General features: G+C 47.5%; 1 protein-coding gene across 1 annotated transcript in view; it reads right to left on the bottom strand.

Moving 5' to 3' along the window:
- Window positions 1-20,006, bottom strand: part of GGA2 (golgi associated, gamma adaptin ear containing, ARF binding protein 2) — a 39,565-nt gene that overhangs the window by 3,828 nt on the left and 15,731 nt on the right. Inside the window, exons 3-14 of the mRNA XM_032844030.1 lie at window positions 19,409-19,484; window positions 18,450-18,548; window positions 16,488-16,611; window positions 14,767-14,870; window positions 13,370-13,450; window positions 12,774-12,911; window positions 8,873-8,954; window positions 5,712-5,837; window positions 4,837-4,959; window positions 4,108-4,136; window positions 3,598-3,731; window positions 1,867-2,024 (exon numbers count right to left, since the gene is read on the bottom strand). Coding sequence (XP_032699921.1) covers window positions 1,867-2,024; window positions 3,598-3,731; window positions 4,108-4,136; window positions 4,837-4,959; window positions 5,712-5,837; window positions 8,873-8,954; window positions 12,774-12,911; window positions 13,370-13,450; window positions 14,767-14,870; window positions 16,488-16,611; window positions 18,450-18,548; window positions 19,409-19,484 — 1,274 coding nt within the window. The remainder of the gene's footprint in view (window positions 1-1,866; window positions 2,025-3,597; window positions 3,732-4,107; window positions 4,137-4,836; window positions 4,960-5,711; window positions 5,838-8,872; window positions 8,955-12,773; window positions 12,912-13,369; window positions 13,451-14,766; window positions 14,871-16,487; window positions 16,612-18,449; window positions 18,549-19,408; window positions 19,485-20,006) is intronic.

Raw genomic sequence — 20,006 nt, 5'->3', positions numbered from 1 at the left:
ATTTGGGGAAAAATTTCTAATGAAGATCCTTCGATGATGCCAAAAATCTCTTACCAAAGTGTACATTCAGTAGTTTAACACTGATACCAACAAAGTGTACGTTCAATGGTTTAACAGTGAAACTGACAAAGATGTCAAAGTCTGAAAACTCCTGAGGAATGGTGGTGAGGATATGGGGAAAGAGGCAACCTTTGTGAAGGGATCTTGCTAATGCAGATCAAAATTTCAAATATCTACACCCAGCACTTCTAAGAATATATCCTGATGAAATAATCAAGAATGTTTAAACACAGAAGTGTCCAGAGATGTTCAGCATAGCAGTTTTAACAGCAAACAACTAGAAACAAATTATCCTTCAGAAAGGAACTGAATTCAGGCACCCGGGTGACTCAGTCAGTTAAGTGACTTGATTTCAGCTCAAGTCGCAATCTTGGGGTCATGAGATCAAGCCCGGCTCCATGCTGAGCATAGAGCTTAAGAGTCTCTCTTTCCTTCTCCTTGTGTCCCTCACCACTCAAGCACATGTGCTCTCACTCCAAAAAATTTTTAATTAAAAAAATTTTAAATGAAGAAAGGAATTGAATAAATGAATGACAGTACCATGATTATAGATGTATGGAGACATTTACAAAGTAAAGGTTTTGAAGAATAATTCACGGCATGAAAAAATGCTATGGCTTATAAAAGTAAAGCCGGCTGTAAAACATTCTAAATATACTGCAGTGCGAATTTATTAAAAAAGTATATATATACACATGACTAAGCAAGAAAACACATTAAGACATTGATAGAACTTCCATCTCTGGGTGACCAGTATAGATGATCTTAATTTTCTGCTCTGTTTTTTCTAAAATTTCTACTTTGAGGGGCAACTAGGTGACTCAGTCAGTTAAGTGTCCAACTCCTGATTTTGGCTCAGGTCATGATCTTGGGGTCCTGGGGTCAAGACTAGCATCAGGCCCTGTGCTGAGCGTGGGGTCTGCTTGAGATTCTCTCTCCCCTTTTCCCTCTGGCCCTGCTCTTTCCCTCCCTCCCTCCCTCAAATGAATAAGATCTTTAAAAATAAAATTTCTACGTTAAATGTGTTTTTTCACTTTTGTACTTTTGTAATAATTTCCGATTTATGAAATGTTACAAAAACACAACTCCCATACACCCTTCACCCAGCTTCCTCAAATGTTTACATTTTTACAAATATTAACACAGGACAATGATCAAAACCAGGAAATTAATACTGGACAGGTATTATTTTTAAGGTCAAGTAAGTATCACAAACGGCTCCTACTGCATACTGACTGTTTAATTCCTCTGCCTGGTTCCAGATGTGACATCAGCACACAGAGACACGGGAGAGCTGTGTGCCCAGAGAAAAGGGCCTGTACCGTACATCTAAGCACCTTGGGTGTGTCCTGCTCCCATGCCGGTGTGCCGACCACATGCAGTCACCTTCCCTCCTTCGTAAGGAGGGAACCTCTGCTCTCCTGCACCGAGGACCCCCCATGGGAGATGGCCACTAGCCAAGTTCTTCCTTTCCACCTAATCCCACCTCTTCAGAGTTATTTCTGCCACACTGGACATTCCCTTCAATTTCAAATGAGTGAGCATCATGTCTAAAAAGACTCGAGTCCCCTAATTAAAATCTGCCTGCCAATATCCTTCACCTTTAGTGTCAACCCCAAGCCAGAAAACTTTATGAAAAACAGTAGGTAAGAGACTGTGAAGCCACCTCCTTACCCTCTGCCCCCAGGCAAAATCCCTAGCACTCACCTTCCCCAATTTAAGAGCCACCCCCTACCAGTCCAGAGCAGATAAAGCTGGGTATTTAATAGCAAGGGTAGGGGGTGGTGAAGGTAAAACTGTACTTACTGGGCTTAACAGACTCCAAAGGGACAAACACTTGAGCCAGCGGTGTATTCTGGGTGGATGGGGAAGAAGCCAATGGCCCAGCTTCCCAGGACCAACCTGGAGAGGACTTAGTGCCAGGGGGCACTTCCTTAGGAATGCTCTTCTGTGGAACATAATTCCTGCAAAAAAATGAAAAAAATATCAACACTAGCAAAAATAATACAAAATTCCAGGAATCTGATTAGGCTTTCTGAAGAGTTAGGTAATAAAGAGGGAGAAAAAGAAATACATATATGTGTGTGTATTTTAAAGGGGTAAGACTTTAGATGGGTAATTTCACCTGTGCCTCAGTCTTCTCATCTGTAAAATGGAAATCATCTAGCATCTACCTCATGGGGTTATTAGAATTAAATGAGAAAATAAATGAGAAGCATTGAGGGGACTGTGCACACCTAAGGACCCAGCAAACTAGAGCTATTATTAAAGGAATGAGGGTTGTAGTTGCCGGGCAGCCTCTGACATGTTGCTCAGGTTAAGTTTCCCACATATGGTATGGGCGTTAGGAAGATGATAACACCACTACACAGACCATGTCATTCACATTTCATGATTTTGTCCATTTGGAATGTAAATTGAGAACATTTTGTGAGTAGCCTCCACACCCAGCAAGGAGCCCAACTCAGGGCTCGAACTCATGACCGAAACCTGAGCTGAGATCAAGAATCAGATGCTTAATGGACTGGGCCACCCAGGCACTCCAAAGACATTTTCGATACAAACTGAAACTATATTGCAGAATAACCCATACCGATCAGGAAGATTACCAGCCCCCAGCTGAGTGGTTACAAGGAGAAAATGGAAAGACATCCCCCCTCTGAGTGCAAACAAGAATGACGTCCCAGCACGTCTTCCTGTCCGCCAGGGCCGTGTCTCTACCACAGACACGGAGGTGCTCAGGCTGCTATGGGAAGGCACAGTGCCCCAGCCTTCCAGAGGCAAAGCAGCAGGATCTATGTTCACACATTTAGATTCACACACTGGAGCGCTTCTACCTCTAGTAATCTGCACTGTAACAATGCTCCAAGTGCCTCTGAACTGAAAGGTATTTAAACACCCACAAGAGGGCAGTGACTAAATATATGAGTATTATGTGCACGTGGATTATTATACGACCATCAGAATGCGACAAATTTATAGAAACTGACATGGACATGTATCAAAGATGTGATATGGAAAAACCACGCTGGGAAACAGTTTGTAAATGATGATTCCATGTGTATAAAAAATAAACAACATAACCCATTACACACAGAGAGAAAAGCAAAGAAGGAACATTCGACATTATCTTTAGAGAGTGATAATTGGGCCTTTCTAGTTATCTAGTTATCTAGTTCTCTAGTGATCAAATTTTGCTTAACTTCATTGTAATAAAAAAAAAAAAAGCCTGTGAACACCAAAACCATCACCTACTGCTGCTACTAGTTAAAGCAACCCCTTTTTGCAGAGGTCCTAACCAAAGCATGTTTTTTTTGTCTGACTTGGGATGGGGAGTCAAAGGAGAAAAGGGGAAGCACACACAGAACCTTGGGTAGGAAAGAAGCAGCCTGCCCAGGGAGAGAGGTCTCTGGCTATCTCCAAGCGTGCCCCGTGTTACCGTCCACTAACACGGCCTGTCAGCCTGCCCCCCACACGATGAGCAAGAAGCACACGCACGGGAGCCCCTCTTCTATGTTCCTTGCCCACAAGACTCACAGAGGCCCTGGACATGGCTGTGGGGAGAGGAGATCCAGCAAGTTCCTTTCTGCAGAAGGGCTCTGAACACCACCACCGGGCAGCATGCTGGCGGGGGGATTCTTCTTTTCCTTATAGCAATTCTGACCAGCAACCTGTCAAACCAGGAATGCCTAAAATAAGGCCAGGGTATGAATGACCAGGAGCCATGGTGACACCAGGACACAGGCTTACTGCATTTCCTGGGACAGGAGGAGAAAAAGAGCCAGAGAACACAGGACTCCTGATCTGACATTCAGTAAGCAGGAGCCTGGATACCACTCAAGAGGGTAGGAGTATAAGGAGAGGGAAAAATGTGTCTCTCTGGGGGTTGAAGCCAGACAGTAACAGTAAGGAAGAGGCCCTGGACCTCCAAGTCCAGCCGCCACCAGGCTATGCTGTGGCCCCTCCCCTCACTACCCAGGCAGTGCTGCCCTCATGAACGTAGGTTTGAGGGACCTCCTTTCCAGCCCCTAGGAAGAGTTTCCTTACCTTGTTGGTATGTGGAGCATCACTGAGTCCTAGAAGGAAGAAACAGAAAGATGCGCACCAGTAACTCTACCTGACAGGAGCTGGAGATTGATACCATGTTCACCCTTTCTAAAACATTTAGAAAGCCTGGGCAAAGCAAATTACCCAAAATCATTCAAGTCACCCATGGCAAATCTGAGACTAAATGCGATGAGGACTTCCCAGGATGGCAGTTCCCCCTTATTCATTAGGGGATATGTTCTAAGACCCAGGTGGATGCCTGCAGAGGCAGATAGTAGCTATCCCTCCATATACTATGTTTTTCCCCACACATACATGTCTATGATTAAGTTTACTTTATAATTTAGACACTGTAACAGATAATAAAAATAATATACTGCAGTAAGAGTTACGTGAATGTGGTCTCGCTCTCAAAATATATTATACTGTACTCACCCTTTGTCTTCTTGTGGTGGGAGATGATAAAATGCCTACGTGATGAGATGAAGTGAGGTGAACGACGTAGGCATGGGACGCAGCCCTAGGCTACTACTGACCTTCTGACCCTAGGTCAGAAGGAGGCTCATCTGCTTTCAGACCGCGAGTCACTGAAACCACGGACGAGGGGGCTACTGTATACCCAGCTCCCTCTGAAAACAGGCATAGTCTCCCCAAGCAGAACCAGCTTACTCGCTCTCCCTGGGAGTCAGGGCCATTCTGTGCCTGCTCCCCGTAAACACCCTCCCTCACCTAAGGCTGCCAGGTCCTGGTGAAGCAAGGACGGTGCCACAGTCCCGGCCTGCTCAGATCCACTGTCCACCTCCAAGTCAATCAGAGCGCAGCTCTTCGTGCAGCCTGCGGGTTTCTGAAAGACTACACAAGAGTCAGGAAAATATGTCAGGATGCGCGCAAAGTCCCCACTGAATGACTGTCCGCTTCCCAGAGGCCTCCTCCCAAACAGAAGACATCACACCGCCCCTCAGTGCCCCCCCGGTGGAGAGCCTGCGCTGACATCTGGAATAGGACAGGACGCAGCCTGAGGACTGCCTTCCTACCCCAGCAATCGGTGTCCTCTGCAAGGCGTCCAATCAACCTGGCCAGCAACACAGCTGACGTCTCCGCCTCACAGGCCTTTTGAGAACAGCTCATCACAATCACTGGAGTGTTTGGTAAAAACACAAATCTCCAGGCCACGCGCTAAGGAGTATTGATACAAAAGCTCCAAGCTGAGGACCTAAGAATCTGCGTTTTAGCCAGTATTCCAGATGATTCTGATGTAGCTAGCCTGCTAGGCACCACCAACACAGATCTTTTTTTTTTTTTTTTTTTTTTTTGGTCTCTAGCTCTTCTAAGTAAGCATTCGTGAGAAGAGGAATCAAAACCTGGGTGCAAAATAGCCATGTGCTCCTGTGGAGAACCAGAGGCGGGCTCCAGCCTGCCCATCAGTTTGTGATGGCACATGTGGCAGAGGCTGGCTACATAAAACCAACTCTCGAAGGGAAGGGGAAGAAAGGGCAAGGCCTCTCATTTCCACACCACAACGCAGAATATTCTAAGGATCCATTTCTTCTCCGGGATTTGCAGGATGTCCAGGCAGAAGGTAAGAGAGGCTTTTTTGCACATACCTCTGGAGACAGCTAGGTCTCCCACTGAGCTGGTCACTGTGTTCCCAAAGATGACTCGGCCCTCCATCACCTGTTTGTACAGCAGAACTCCCTGGGTGAGGAGGTCATTTGCCTGGAGAATCTCCGCTGAAGGAGGAGGAGAAAATGAGAACACCCCCTTAGTTATCCACCAACAATCTCACTCTTTTTAAAGTCATTCCAGAAAGTAGCGGCCACGCAGCTCTACCAGGTTCAGTATATCCATGCCTCCTGCTGCCAAATCATGTGATCAGGACCCTAGCAGACCTAGTTATTCAGTCCCTGAACCCCAACACCTCTCGTTCAAGATGCAGGAGAAACCAAATTTCTTCGCCTTTGTTCCCAATACCTTCCAACACAAGGATCAACACTTAAAACATGGCTATTTCAACTAAGAAACTAAAACTTTAATATTTAATTAACTTAAAAACAGTTTTGTCAATGTGAATGTGAATATTAAGAGTTTTTCAGGGGGCGGCACCTGGGGGGCTCAGTCGGTTAAGCAGCTGCCTTTGGCTCAGGTCATGATCCTGGAGTCCAGGGATTGAGCCCCATGTCATGCTCCTTGCTCAAAGGGGAGTCTGCTTCTCCCTCTGTCTCCCACCACCACCCCTGCTTGTGTTCTCAAATAAATAAAATCTTCCAAAAAACTTTTAAAAAGAGATTTTTTTGGTACTTTATTCACTTATTGGAGAGCTTTTAAGTGTGTAGGGAACAAACATGAATGTATGTTTTTACCTGTAATTTCTTAAAATCTAAATATAGATCAAGTACTTCTGATGAAAACTTGGCATCCAAATTAAAATGTCGTCTAAATATAAAATACACACTGGATTCCAAAAACTTCATAAGCTTTTGTGAAATTGGCTCCTGCCAATTTTCTTAACTGTGGACATAAGCTATAACATGGGGGTGAATTCACCCAGCAAAATGTTTTAGTTGGCACAGGCAAGTTGCTTAAAAATTTGATTGCTTTTGAGCTCACTGCAAACAGAGAAAATGATGGGTTCAGACCATAATCATGAAGAGATCATCAGAAACCAGGGGCCTCTTGACCACTACCCACGAAATGTTCTTGCTTCCCCAATCCCTGCTCTAACCGATCCTGAATCCGATCAAGCCCCCGATCCAATTTATAAGAAATATCAGCAATTTGTAAGAAGGGTCAGATATGCAAAAACATTAAATACCATGGGGCATGCCATCAGAACACTGAGGCCTAGAAAAACTTTGTAGGTCAAAGGGAATGTTTTTCCAGTCAAAACCAAATGACAACTGACAGAATGGGAGAAGATATTGCAAATAACATATCAGATAAAGGGCTAGTATCCAAAATCTATAAAGAACTTATCAAACTCAACACCCAAAGAACAAATAATCCAATCAAGAAATGGGCAGAGGACATGAACAGACATTTCTGCAAAGAAGACATCCAAATGGCCAACAGACACATGAAAAAGTGATCAACATCACTTGGCATCAGGGAAATACAAATCAAAACCACAGTTAGACACCACCTCACACCAGTCAGAATGGCTAAAATTAACTAGTCAGGAAACGACAGATGCTGGCGGGGATGAGGAAAAAGAGGAGCCCTCCTGCATTGTTGGTGGGAATGCAAGCTGGTGCAGCCACTCTGGAGAACAGTATGGAGGTTCCTCAAAAAGCTGAAAATAGAGCTACCCTACGACCCAGCAATAGCACTACTGGGTATTTACGCTAAAGATACAAATGTAGTAATCCGAAGGGGCACGTGCACCTGAATGTTTATAGCAGCAATGTCCACAATAGTCAAACTATGGAAAGAACCTAGATGTCCATTAACAGATGACTGGATAAAGATGTGGTGTGTACACACACACACACACACAAACACACACACACACACACAATGGAATATTATGCACCCATCCAAAAGAAAAAAAACCAACCATGAAATCTTGCCATTTGCAATGATGTGGATGGAACTAGAGGATATTATGCTAAGTGAAATAAGCCAATCAGAGAAAGACAATTATCATATGATCTCTCTGATATGAGGAATTTGAGAGGGAGGGCAGGGGGTTGTGGTTGGAAGGGAGGGAAAAATGAACTAGATGGGACTGGGGAGGGAGACAAACCCTAAGAGACTCTTCGTCTCACAAAACAAACAGAGTTGCTGGAGGGGAGGGCAGTGAGAAGGATGGGGTGGCTGGGTGATGGACATTGAGGAGGGTATGTGCTAGGGTGAGTGCTGTGAATTGTGTAAGACTGATGATTCACAGACCTGTACCCATGAAACAAATACTACATTATATGTTAATAAGAAGAGAAAAAGGGGCATGCTTTTCATCTAATAACAAAGAAAAAGAACAGAGGGGCTATCCATTAAAAAAGGGCTTACAAAATAGCACTGTAAAGTATGGCTTTTCTGAGTGATTCAGAACTTTAAAAAAAAGGGAGGGAGGAGGAGGCCGGAGGGTTGGCATGAAATGTTTAGAGAGAAATGCCCAGGGAAATCTTAACACTATCTGATTACCTTAAAACATTTGGAATTTGCTTCAGAGAGAATGAGCGATGGGGGTAGAGCAGTACATATGCAACAAGAGGAAAAAAGATGGGTCATGTGCTAGCTGGTGGCTGTTACCCACAGGTGAAGGGCACACAGGATTTATCCCACTATTTCCCTGCACATGTCCTGAAATTTTCCGTAACAAAAAGTATAAAATATTGTAATCCCTGTCCACAGGTATTAACATTCTCCACAGTCCCTACCATTATCCCCTCCGTTCCTCCTCAGCCTGCCTCATTTAGGTTGGTGACCCAGCCCCAGCGGCACTCAGGTTGGTGAAACCTTCGAGATGCAGCCGTTCCTCAGACTTCTGTTAATCTTCCTTCTAGTATTTCCCTTGCACCCAACCTTCACCGCACATTCCCACCCTTCTCTATGCTTTCAGACCTGCTGATGATTGCTCGCTCAGGCCTCGAGCGTCCTGGAAATCAGTTCTAAGCCAACACGGGGCAAGCCCTTCGGAAGCCCAGCCGCCACAGAACCTAAAGCCATTCTGTCTGGTCTCTGGCACCACCGCAGCTCAGCAGGAAGGGGCATGTGTGTTCTGCCCTCCGCTGTCCCAGCTGCGCCTAGAGAAGGAGAGCTGCCTTACCGAGCGCGTCGTCATCGTCCGTGGTATCACTCGCCAGCCGGAACAGCGTGGGCCGCAGCTTCTCACAGCGCTCATACACGACCTGAGAAAACAGCCTGGTTTCATGGCAAGGCCCCAGGTGCCTCCAATAAGCACACAGCAGAGTCTAGGGCTTCTGAAATTCTCCTTAGTCCGTCCCAAATGCATGACTGCAGGTTTGAAATGACATGGCTGTTACAGTGTCAGAAAAAGTTTGGGCTACAGTTATCTGAATTTTTAAAATAGTTAAAAAGATGACAGAGGCCTAAGAATCTACATTGTGAGCACGTACGGTATTAGCTCTTCTCCAAGCTCCTTTCCTTGCCTCCTAGAAGAGCTTTAATAATGGGATAACCCCACATAGAACTCTGAAGAGATTACTCTGCTTTAAAACTAACATCCAGAGGGCACCTGGGTGGCTCAGTCATTAAACGTCTGAGCCATCCAGAGGGCTCAGGTCACGATCCCGGGGTCCTGGGATCAAGCTCCACATCAGGCTCCCTGCTCCACAGGAGGCCTGCTTCTCCCTCTCCCAGTCCCCCTGCTTGTGTTCCCTGTCTCACTGTGTCTCTGTCACATAAATAAAATCTTTTAAAAAAAAAAAATAATAAAACTAACATCCAAACTCCCCATCCAACTGTTGTCTGATGCCAGTCTTCCTTTTCCAACAACACTCCTTGATTCCCATTGCAGGTTCTCCCAGGACTAAACCTCAGTCCGCAACAATAACATCTGGGAAGTCTCACTCTCCTGATCGCAGGGGAGTGCTCTGGACAGCGTCACCCTCCACATGCTCGGTGTTGAGGAGGACATTGGCTTCTGTGCATGTTAGACTTCCTTTCAAAGGAACCCAACTAACTTAACACTGCAGTCCTCCCTGATGGTAATGCTCCCTGCCCCCTTCCCCAGGGCTGGTGAAATGATCTATCTGCTAGGGGAGTCCGGGAGAGGTGTTAACAGTCCCTTAGAAGAACATACTGACCAAACATGCTTAAACATGTACTAGCAGCAGTATCCTCCTCTGGGGGAGAGGACAATACATGATACACGTTCTTGAAGAGGAGCAGTTGGGGATGCCCGGCGCCCGCTCAGGGTGGACGGTGGCCTGCTTCTATTTTCTGTTACCTCCTCTTCTCCAGAGATTACCTGAGGTTAATTAGATGATCCCTTTAAATGTGTTTACTCAACCACAAATCCTATACTGCTTGATCAGGCATATCTTGCTTATCTATAATCTCCTTAAACTCTTTTGTTGATTGTTATCTTTATCTAACAAATACTGGACTGAGGGGTTGTTCGGAAAACAGTCGTCTCAACTGCTGGCCCCTGCTCCCTTTGTCTTGAAGCTGATTTGTTGATGCCTCATTCTTCTCTCCCGCGCTGTCGCTGTCGGGAAGCAGCAGGAGGAAGCAGGAAGGATTCCCCTTGCTGCCACTTTGCTCTTAAGAGCTCCCTGCCTGTACGCAAGCACATTCGGCTCCGCTCCCACCAGCCCTACGTTTTAGAGAAGGAAGCCCCTTGTGGGGAGAAGAGCGGTGAGCCAGTGCTATCTGAGCAGTAGGTAAACCTGCCTGACTCGGCTTCAGTATTAGGAAGCCACTAGCTATTCCAAAGTGCCGCTTATTCCAAAGTAGGCTCTGCCCATTACAAGGAAGAAGTTTTGTTTCGTGCCATGTCTCTCCTGTCTCCTAGCTCGTTACCATCTTGGGTGGGGAAAGCTGTGCTATTTAGAAGCCCAGCATGCCAGCCTTCCCGACGACTCCTTGCTGGACAAACAGATTGGTCTCTCAGGAATCTGGACTTAGGAAAGCTACTAGTTTGTTTTGCTAACTCTGTGAAATGGAAGGACAGGGAAACTAAGGAGCTACGTAAAAGCCATCTTTCCTGTGCAGAGAAGCACAAAAAGCTGGAATGCAGACGGACAAGACAAATGTAGCTGGCAGAAGGAGGGAGAAGAGCAGAGCTGGAAGGACAGACTCCCAGCGGCTGCCTCTGACAGCACTCCAGTCCCACCACCATCTGTCTGCACTGGGCGGTGGTGGCACGGCTAGGACACCGACAGACCCAGCGACAAAAGACAATACACAGATCCAACTCCCAGATTAAAGGACAAAGTCCAACAAAGGACTGGTATCCAGGATATATAAAGAACCCTAACAACTCAAAAGTTAAGAGACAACCCAATTAAAAATTGGGCAAAGGATCTTCAGCAAGAGGTTACACAAGCGGCGAAGAGACCTAGGAAAGAAAGCTCAGCTTAAGTCGCCACGGAAATACATTTCAAAAGCACAGTGAGATCCCACTTTACACCCACCGGGAGAGCTATTACCAAAAGACAGGCAGTAACAAGTGCTGGCAGGGTCCGGAAAACTGCGCCCTCCCCTCTTGCTGGTGGGATTGTAACTGGCACAGTGGTTTGGCACACTTGGTAGCAGCTTGGTAGCTGCTCAGACACTTAAACGGACCCCCCTAGATGATCCAGCAACTCCAGCTGCAGACACAGATCCATACTGAAGAAAATCAAAAGCTTACACTGCACACACAGAAAACTAGTTAACAGATGTTCACAACATCATTCATAATAGCCGAGTGGAAGCCCAGATGCCCAACTGATGGAACCGACAAACAAAACGCGAGGCAGCCATATGGCAGAAGGTTACCCGGCCAGAAAAAGGAATGAAGTTTTGATACACACTACAAGGTGGAGAAATCTTCCAGACGTTAAGTGAAAGCAGCCAGACTCAAGGCATGTTGTAGGATTCAATTTATATAAAATGTCCAAAGAGGAAGATCTACAGACACAGACCATGGATCAGTGGTTGCCAGGAGCCACTGAGGTGGGGGGTGGGGAATGAGGGGCTGAGGGGAGTGGTACAGATGTGTGCTAATGGGCAAAGGACTTCTTTTAGGGCTGATTAAATTCTTCTAGCTAGTGCTAATGGCTGCTTTTAGGATAAGTAAATTCACACTAAAGGTGTTAAAAAAAAAAAAGATGGAGATGTGTAGGCTGTGGGGGAATTGGAATTTGTATAATGCTGTTAGGTACATAAAATGACACAACCGCTTTTTAAGAAACCAGCCAACTATTTTCCGAAGTTAACTATACACTTAGTATGTGATGCAGCCATCCCACACCTAAGTGTGTACCCAAGGAAGATGCATGTTCACACAAAATCCTGTATACAATTGTTTATAGCAGTTTAATTCACAATCACCCAAAGCTGGAAACAACCCATTATCTATCAAAAGATGGATATATTGTAATGCACACAATAGAATACCACTCAACAATAAAAAGCAAACTACTGGGGTGCCTGGGTGGCTCAGTGGGTTAAAGCCTCTGCCTTCAGTTCAGGTCATGATCCCATGGCCCTGGGATCGATCCCCGCATCTGGCTTTCTGCTCCGCAGGGACCTGCTTCCCTGCTTCCTCCTCTCTCTCTCTGCCTACTTGTGATCTCTCTCTGTCAAATAAATAAAATCTTAAAAAAAAAAAAAAAGCAAACTACTGATACACACGCCATGAATGGATCTCCGTTATGCCAAGAGGGAGAAGCTAGAGGGAGAAGCCAGAAAGATAAAAAGAGGAAGAAGGAAAGAAAACTATTGTTCCTTTCATACAAGTCTAGGAAGTATAAACTAATCAGATCACGCAGCAAGGCAATGGTTGCTTAGAGGATGTGGAGACATGAAAGGAGGGGAGGGCTAACCCAGGGGAATGAGGAAATTCTGGGGGGCAAGGGACATGTTTACTATCTTGATTGTGATGATGGCTTCATGGGCACACACATGTCAAAACACATCGAATATGCTTGAAATATGTGTAATTTCTAATGTGTCAGTTACACTCAATTCTCCTTGAATTGATTTTGTAAAACCAGTACCTGCAAGGCCTCCTGGTCCGGCGGGGCCTGCCCGGGCCGGCGATACACGCTCAGCATTTCCTGCAGCACCTTCACGTGGCTCCGTACCTCCTCCACGGCACTGACTCTCTTCGACACCTTCTCGGATTTCTCTTGCTCCTTTTAGAAGAAAGAGGATGGAGGTGAGGAGCAAAGGCCTGGATAATGCATGAACGAGGGACGGGAAAGAGGCACTGAGCTGGGAAGCTCAGGGAAGTCACTAGAACACCAAGTGGGTGGGAGTGTTCACTCAGTGGCGAAGAAAACGCGGAGCCCAGAATTCCTGCAAAAGACAATGCAGTCCAGGGACCAGATTCCCAAACTGGACTCTGTCACTGGGACAGACATTGGGGTCCATGACATGCTTGGGGCTCTCGTACAGAAGTACTTGGAAAGTACACAGCAGGATTTCTGCTTCCCCTCACCGTCCTGCTGCCCTTCAGGGAGCCCGCGGCTGTGTCCCCCTTCTGGGCCCAGAGGACACCACTCTCCTCGGCCAACTGTACACCCACTCCCTCCAGCGCACACACAGTGGTGTCAAATGCTGCTTCTGCAGAGCCCCGTGGAAAAATGCCCACCTCCTTGACCAAGTTCTTGATCAGCCTGTTTGCAGCCTGAAGATCCTCTGGGTGGTTGCTCTTCAGAAGCCTCGTCAGAAGCTGCAGGGTGAACAAGAGCCGGTGAGACGCCGTCCCCCCAGTGTCAGATGGCCCAGAGCAGCAGTCACAACAACAGAATGCGGACTTTCCACGCATCCTCTTACCAAGTCCTCACAGTGAGGCCATGGAGGTATTAGACTCTCCCCACAGACCCCTGGGTTTCAACAGGGTAGGAAGGTGGAAGAGACAGCCCCCCGGAGACATCTGACAAAGACTGGAGACCTTTCTGGTTGTCACAACTGGAGTGCTACTGGCATCCAGCAGGTAGAGGCCGGAATACTGTAAACTCCCTACTCTCAACCGGACAGCCCCCAGCAGGAAAATTATCTGGCCCAAAATGTCACTAATGCTGAGGTTGTCCTGGGCCAGGCACCCTCTGATACACCTCGGTGATCTAGCAGAATGCCATGCCTGTGGGAGTCACTCAGTCTTCACTGATGGAGTAAAGGCTATACTGAAGCCCAGAGCATCTCAGTAGCTTGCCCCAGGTGACACAGGATTCTCTCTTTCTCCAAAGGCCGTGCCATCCCTCCTCTTCCTACCCTCTGCCTCTGAAAGGCACTGGCAGGAGAGGAACCAGAGGGAAAGACAGCCCAGAACCTAACAATCCTGCTTGTTCTGACCCCATGGCCACTGAACCTCTAGGTCCAAGGGAAGGTGCAGCTCAGGGGTGCAGTTAGAGGCAGAGGGTCCCCAAGCCTCTATCACTACACTGCTTGGAGCTTCCCTGATACTCATTTCTCAGACCCTATCAGTGACCAAGAATAGTAATGTCCAAACACACGGCCACCACCAGTGCTCAAGGGCCCTCTCTCCATGCAGAGGCACTCTAAAGCTATCCCCAGTTCTTCATCCCTGTCCTTCCTGATGTCTGAGGAGCAACAATTATTGGAGATGGTAGCAGAAGGAAGATGGGTAGGATCAGGCTTACTGGCACTAAAAAAAAAAATCTGAGTGAACACACAACCAATTCTTTCCACCATCTTCCCTCAATACCACACATACACTGAATACAACCTACCATCCACCTTGCCCACTTGGGTTATCCTTTTGTACCTTCCTTCCCTCGGGAATGCTTATACAGATAAGGTAGAGGGTACATTAACATGGCATTTACTATTTGGCCCATCCATAGAGAAAACATCCAGACCTTACGCTACCACTCTAAGAGCCTGCTCCAGAGAGAACTCACTAACCCACCTCCTCACATCCCCCCAACTTTGGTTCAGGGATCAGAGCACATCCCAGGGGATATTTCAGGAAAATCCCTAAAAGAAGGGGTATGCTGCCACCAAGGTCAGAGAGGGGCTCCTTACCTTGGACTTTTCTTCATCGGCATCAAAGATAGAGCTCTTGGGCCAGGGAGAAGGTGGAGGCAAAATTTTATCCACTGGTAGTTTAGGGTCTTGCTTTACGATTCCTAGAAGTTAAGATATGGTTATGGTACCCATTGACTTCAGTAGGAAGCAGCATCAAGTCCAGAAACTCCTAGTTTCTTATGTCCCATTGGGAACACACTGTCGATGACCTTAAAGGGACAGACCCAGGGTATGACCAAGCCTCTGCATCCTCCCTCAGCTGACCTCAAGGAACCAGCACAAGACAGGGACATCAGAACCAACCAAGTGAGATCAGCACCAGACCCTAAGGTTAGTGGGACATGGGCCTGACGCTACTATAAGAACACTGATCATTACATGCAGGTACGTAACCTCCCAGGGCCCAGAAGTTACTGTACAAGCCATGACCCTGAGTACATGTGATGGAGAAAAACAGTCCATCCTGAATCCAGGTTCCTTTTTTTTTTTTTTTTTTTTAAGATTTAATTTTTTATTTGACAGAGAGAGACAGCAAGAGAGGAAGCACAAGCAGGCAAAGGGACAGTGAGTAGCAGGCCTCCTGCAGGGAGCCCAATGCGGGGCTCAATCCCAGGACCCTGGTCATGACCTGAGCTGAAGACAGACGCTTAACGAACTGAGCCACCCAGGTGCCCCATCCGGGTTCCCTCTTCTACAAGGCTCTGTGGACTCCCAACTTCTGCTCAGGACACAGAAAGGTACAAGCTGCGTGACTCCACCCCCAACAACACAACACGGGACAACCTATAGATCTACCACTTTTCCCGAATCCATCATGGCGGAAAACACAGAGCCAAGAACAACCTGAAATCTAAGGGAAGGCAGGGCCTCCGAGGAAAGATGGAAGGCAACACCAAGGCGAAAAATTCAGATAAAGTTGTTTCTCAATTGTGTATAGGCTGGAGTGAGCAGGTGAGAGAACACAGAACCTCTGAGGCCCACACCAGCACAGGAGCAACAGGCTCTTCACAGGGCCTCACCAGGCACTCACGCAAAGACACGGCAAAGGCCTGCCGTCCCACTTCCGTCCTCTCTCCTCCAGAACAAGCACCTTCAAGTGCTGGCAAAGGACAAACCCTGCACTCCTCAGCTGTGGGAACAGACTGCAGCTTCCAAACAGAAAAGAAAGCCTTGTGGCCCTGGGGGAGGGGCAGGACCACAAATAGGTGCTACCGAGACCTGGAGACACAGCTCGGTTAAGCATCTGCCTCTGGCTGCGGTCGTGATCCCAGTGTCCTGGGGTCGAGCCCCACACTTCTCCCTCCCCCCGTCCCATCCACTCATGCTCTCTCTCAAATAAGTGAATAAAGTTTTTTAAAAAAAATGAAACAATCTTTAGTGCACCTCGGTGGCTCAGTGGGTTAAGCGTCTGCCTTCAGCTCAGGTCATGATCTCAGGGTCCTGGGATCGAGCCCCGCATCGGGCTCTCTGCTCAGCAGGGAGCCCGCTTCCCCCCTCTCTCTGCCTGCCTCTCTGCCTACTTGTGATCTCTCTCTCTGCCAAATAAATAAATAAAATTAAAAAAATAAAATAAAATAAAACAATCTTTAAAAAAATCATTTGTCTCAGACTCTACTGTCCTACGCAAGATGCCCAGCTTTCACCGAGAAAACCACAAAGCACACAAAAAACCAGAACGACTGTGACGCGGAAATGCAACGTAAGCCATGGAGTCTGACCCTGTTTCTTCAGCATCTGGTAAGCATCTCGGATCTTGACATCCTCTGGAAACCAGACAGTCCAACTGAAGAGTATTTCGATGACTCTTCCTTTAACCTTTTCTGTGGTCCAGGACCCCAGGTACTGAAAATAAAAAGGAAAGAATTACAGAGCTAGAAAGGGCTTAGCCAGCACACACTACCATGGCAGAGATGGACGCTGAGGTCCAGGGAAGCGAGCTGCCCCAGGCTGGTGGAGATGGGCAGCAAGAGAGACCAAACTGCCTGGTGCCCAGCCCCAGGGTGCCTTCTGGATTTCCAGAAGTCAACCTCCATAACTGCTCAAGTGAAGCCCACCGTATACTGGGCTAGGTTAGAGCCACAGGGGACACTCAGATTTTGAATGAGGCAAGATCAGTAAAATGTTTTTGGTCTTTATCTCTAGTTCCCAGCACAGTTTCAAAAACGCCTGGAATGTCCTAAGTTTTAGGAATAGCTTTTGTTATTCACCGTGAGCTCCCTTGGACCACATGTGAGTTTACGTTCACCATTCACGGTGGGCACTCAGTTTCAAGGGAGAGACTGGCCACTTCAGAAAAACCCACCACACGACAACAGGGTCGGAACTTTCAGCCCAACTCCCAGGAGGGGTGGGGACTGGAGACGGAGTTCAAGCCTAGCTAATGATTTTTTTTTTTAACATTTTATTTATTTATTTCAGAGAGACAGAGTGAGAGAGCATGAGAGGGGAGGTCAAGGGAGAAGCAGACTCCCCAAGGAGCTGGGAGCCTGATGTGGGACTTGATCCCAAGATTCTGGGATCATGACCTGAACCAAAGGCAGTCTCTTAACCAACTGAGCCACTAAGGTGCCCAAGCCTAGCTAATGATTTAATCAAATGCCTATATAACTTCAGATAAAAACTCTCAAACAAGGAGCTTTGGGGAGCCTCCTGGTTAGAACACATGGAGTTCTGGGAGGGTGGTATGGAAACTCTGCTCCCCATTCTCCCCAAAACTTTGGTCCATGGATCTCTTGCACTTATATCCTTTATAGCAAAAGGATAATAGTGAGTATTGTGCTTTCCTATCTTTTGTCTTTCCAGTGAATTACGAGACTATGGAGGGAGTAATGGGAACCCCTGAATTTGTAGTTGGTCAGAGGGCAGGAAGTAGCCTGAGGACACCTGAGACCCCTTGCTGGTATGTGACGGAGGCAGGTCTAGGTAGGACTGAGCCCTTAGTGTGTAGGGTTTATAATAATTCTGGGTAGTTAGTGGCAGAACTGAAATGAACTGAACTATAGGACCTACAGCTGATATCAGAGAATTACTGTGAAGTAGCAAAGAAGGGCTCCATCCATGTTAGGCACCTGAGAACGGTGTTGCTACAACAGGGGCTAGGAGAAAAGATGCAGAGAGCAGGCAAGAAGGGACATAAAACTGAAAGCCACACCTGGTATCTCTTGCCATCACCACCAGAAAACCTGTCCTCAAGCTTGAGTTCCTCACCCTTCTAGGTCAGCCACCCCAAGGCCATCTTTAAAGGGAGAACATGACAATGTTGACAACCAAAGGCAGGACTCAACTCACGAACATGACCAGCATCCTAGACCTTGGAGAGTGTTGGGGAAGGTCATTGAGAAAGATGTGACTGCCAGCTGACCTGTGAGCGGACTTGGGCAAACTAAGGTTTCTCACCCCTTCTGCTGTCCTTGGAATGTGGACACGGCCATGAAATAGTGATGTGGTGTGCGGAACACTTACACAGTACCTCTCACCGAACTCCCTTAAGGCCTCTATATCACTGAAGATGTGGCAGGGGTGGAGGCCATCCCCTCTGCTCTGTCGCAAACCAGAGATCAGCTGGCAGGCTCTATTGTGAGCAGGCCTAGCTCTGGACCAAGAAGGGGCACAAGGTCTGGAGGCTGGGGTAGGTACAGCACAGCGAGCAAGTGCAGTATAGCCAAGCCCAGGCTGCTCACCTTCGGGGACAACACTTTGATCAGCTCATTCAGGAAGCGGAATTTGGCCACCTCGTTGTGGAACTTCTCCCCACAGTGGTTCACACACATCTCCAGCACCTGCACGGACACAGGAGCCCCATGAGGAAAGGGAAAACCACTGGCTTCAGGGTTCATCTCAAAGCCGATGAATGTTTGCTGGAATCATGGCTAGTGTTTCCTCAAGACGACAAAGACACTGAAGTTTGAGGAAGGGTGACATTTTCAGATGAAGAAAAAATGCTACCTGCCTATCTGATCTGGCTATAATCACCAGGTCTGTGCCCAGGAGAAAGTTCAGTGGGGTGCATGCTGAGGCCGCCCCACCTTTTAAGGAGACCACGGGGGCAGGAGACGCTGGCTAGAGAATCCCGCCCTGCTCGGAGGCAGACACCTGATCTGTAGCACACAAGGACTATTAAGCCAGAGGCTACTGGCTGGCACTCAAGTGGCAAGATGGGCCTGCACACATCTTCTTTGGTCCACACTCTTGTTTAACATTTACAATTAGTCACAAACATTGATAAACTCTGAGAACAGATTCAAAAAAATCTGGATTTCTAATTTCTCCTGGAAAGCAAAGTTTTAGCAACACTGGGCCCAAGTGGTCCTGTGTCACAGCTGCCCTCTGCACACCAGCCTCGTGCTCTCCAGGGTTTCCATCCTCACCCAGCAGCTCACTCATTCGTGTGAGCGGTCAGGCCCTGCTACGTGTGGCACCTGAACCCGCCAGCCCTGGTCTCTGGAAGATGAAGGGAAAGAGAGCCTTCTCTTCCCCCAAAGCAGGCTCAATGCTGCTTTCTCGAAACAGACCTAGGATGGGGCCGCCCCAGTGCAGAACTCGCTATCGGACACTCTCTAGCACGTGCAACAGGCCTGGGGTCCAGCGCTCTCTAGCTGCACAGGAGGAAAACTTAAGCAAAGGGCCAAGCCAAACTCACCGTTAAGGCATAAAGAGCTTCTTTCTCTTGCGGAGACTGGATCTTGTGGGCCAGGAGCCAAGGCGCGTGGGTTGGGCTAAGGGAAAACAGAGAGACCTGGGATGTGGGTGGAGAGGAAGAAACCAACTGGTATGGCTTAGTACACTCTGTCACGTCGCCTCTTCCAGAAGCACGGGTCCCAAAGCAGAGGTGGAGTGACAGGCACACAGCCCACACACCTGCCTCTGAAGGAGGCCCACCCACCCCTGCTGCAGCTAGACCACCTGCCATCCTCCACCCTGCAGCCAACGCACCCCTACAACTTAAAGCTGTACGCTCAGGGCCAGACCTGTGTGTAACAAGGTCATGAGCAGTAGACCCTGTTAGATGACACTCAGTGCACACTGGAGTAGAAAGTGTCATCAAACTTTTCACTTAGTTTGAGATGCTGACTACGCAGCAACATGTAGATTAAACATGTGGATGGCTGGCATGATTCTTCAGTTCCCATCCAGATGCTTTGGAAACAGAAATAATATTAAAAACAAAACAAAACCAAAAACCAAAACCAGAAACCCACAAAATCTCACCCTTTTCCTACGTTTTCTTAAGAAAGAGG

Source organism: Lontra canadensis, unplaced genomic scaffold, assembly GCF_010015895.1.
Source record: "Lontra canadensis isolate GAN:19392208 unplaced genomic scaffold, GSC_riverotter_1.0 scaffold146, whole genome shotgun sequence".
Taxonomy (NCBI): Eukaryota; Metazoa; Chordata; class Mammalia; order Carnivora; family Mustelidae; genus Lontra; species Lontra canadensis.
Note: the sequence above shows the minus strand (reverse complement) of the source record. Positions and strands in the feature narration are given on the sequence as shown.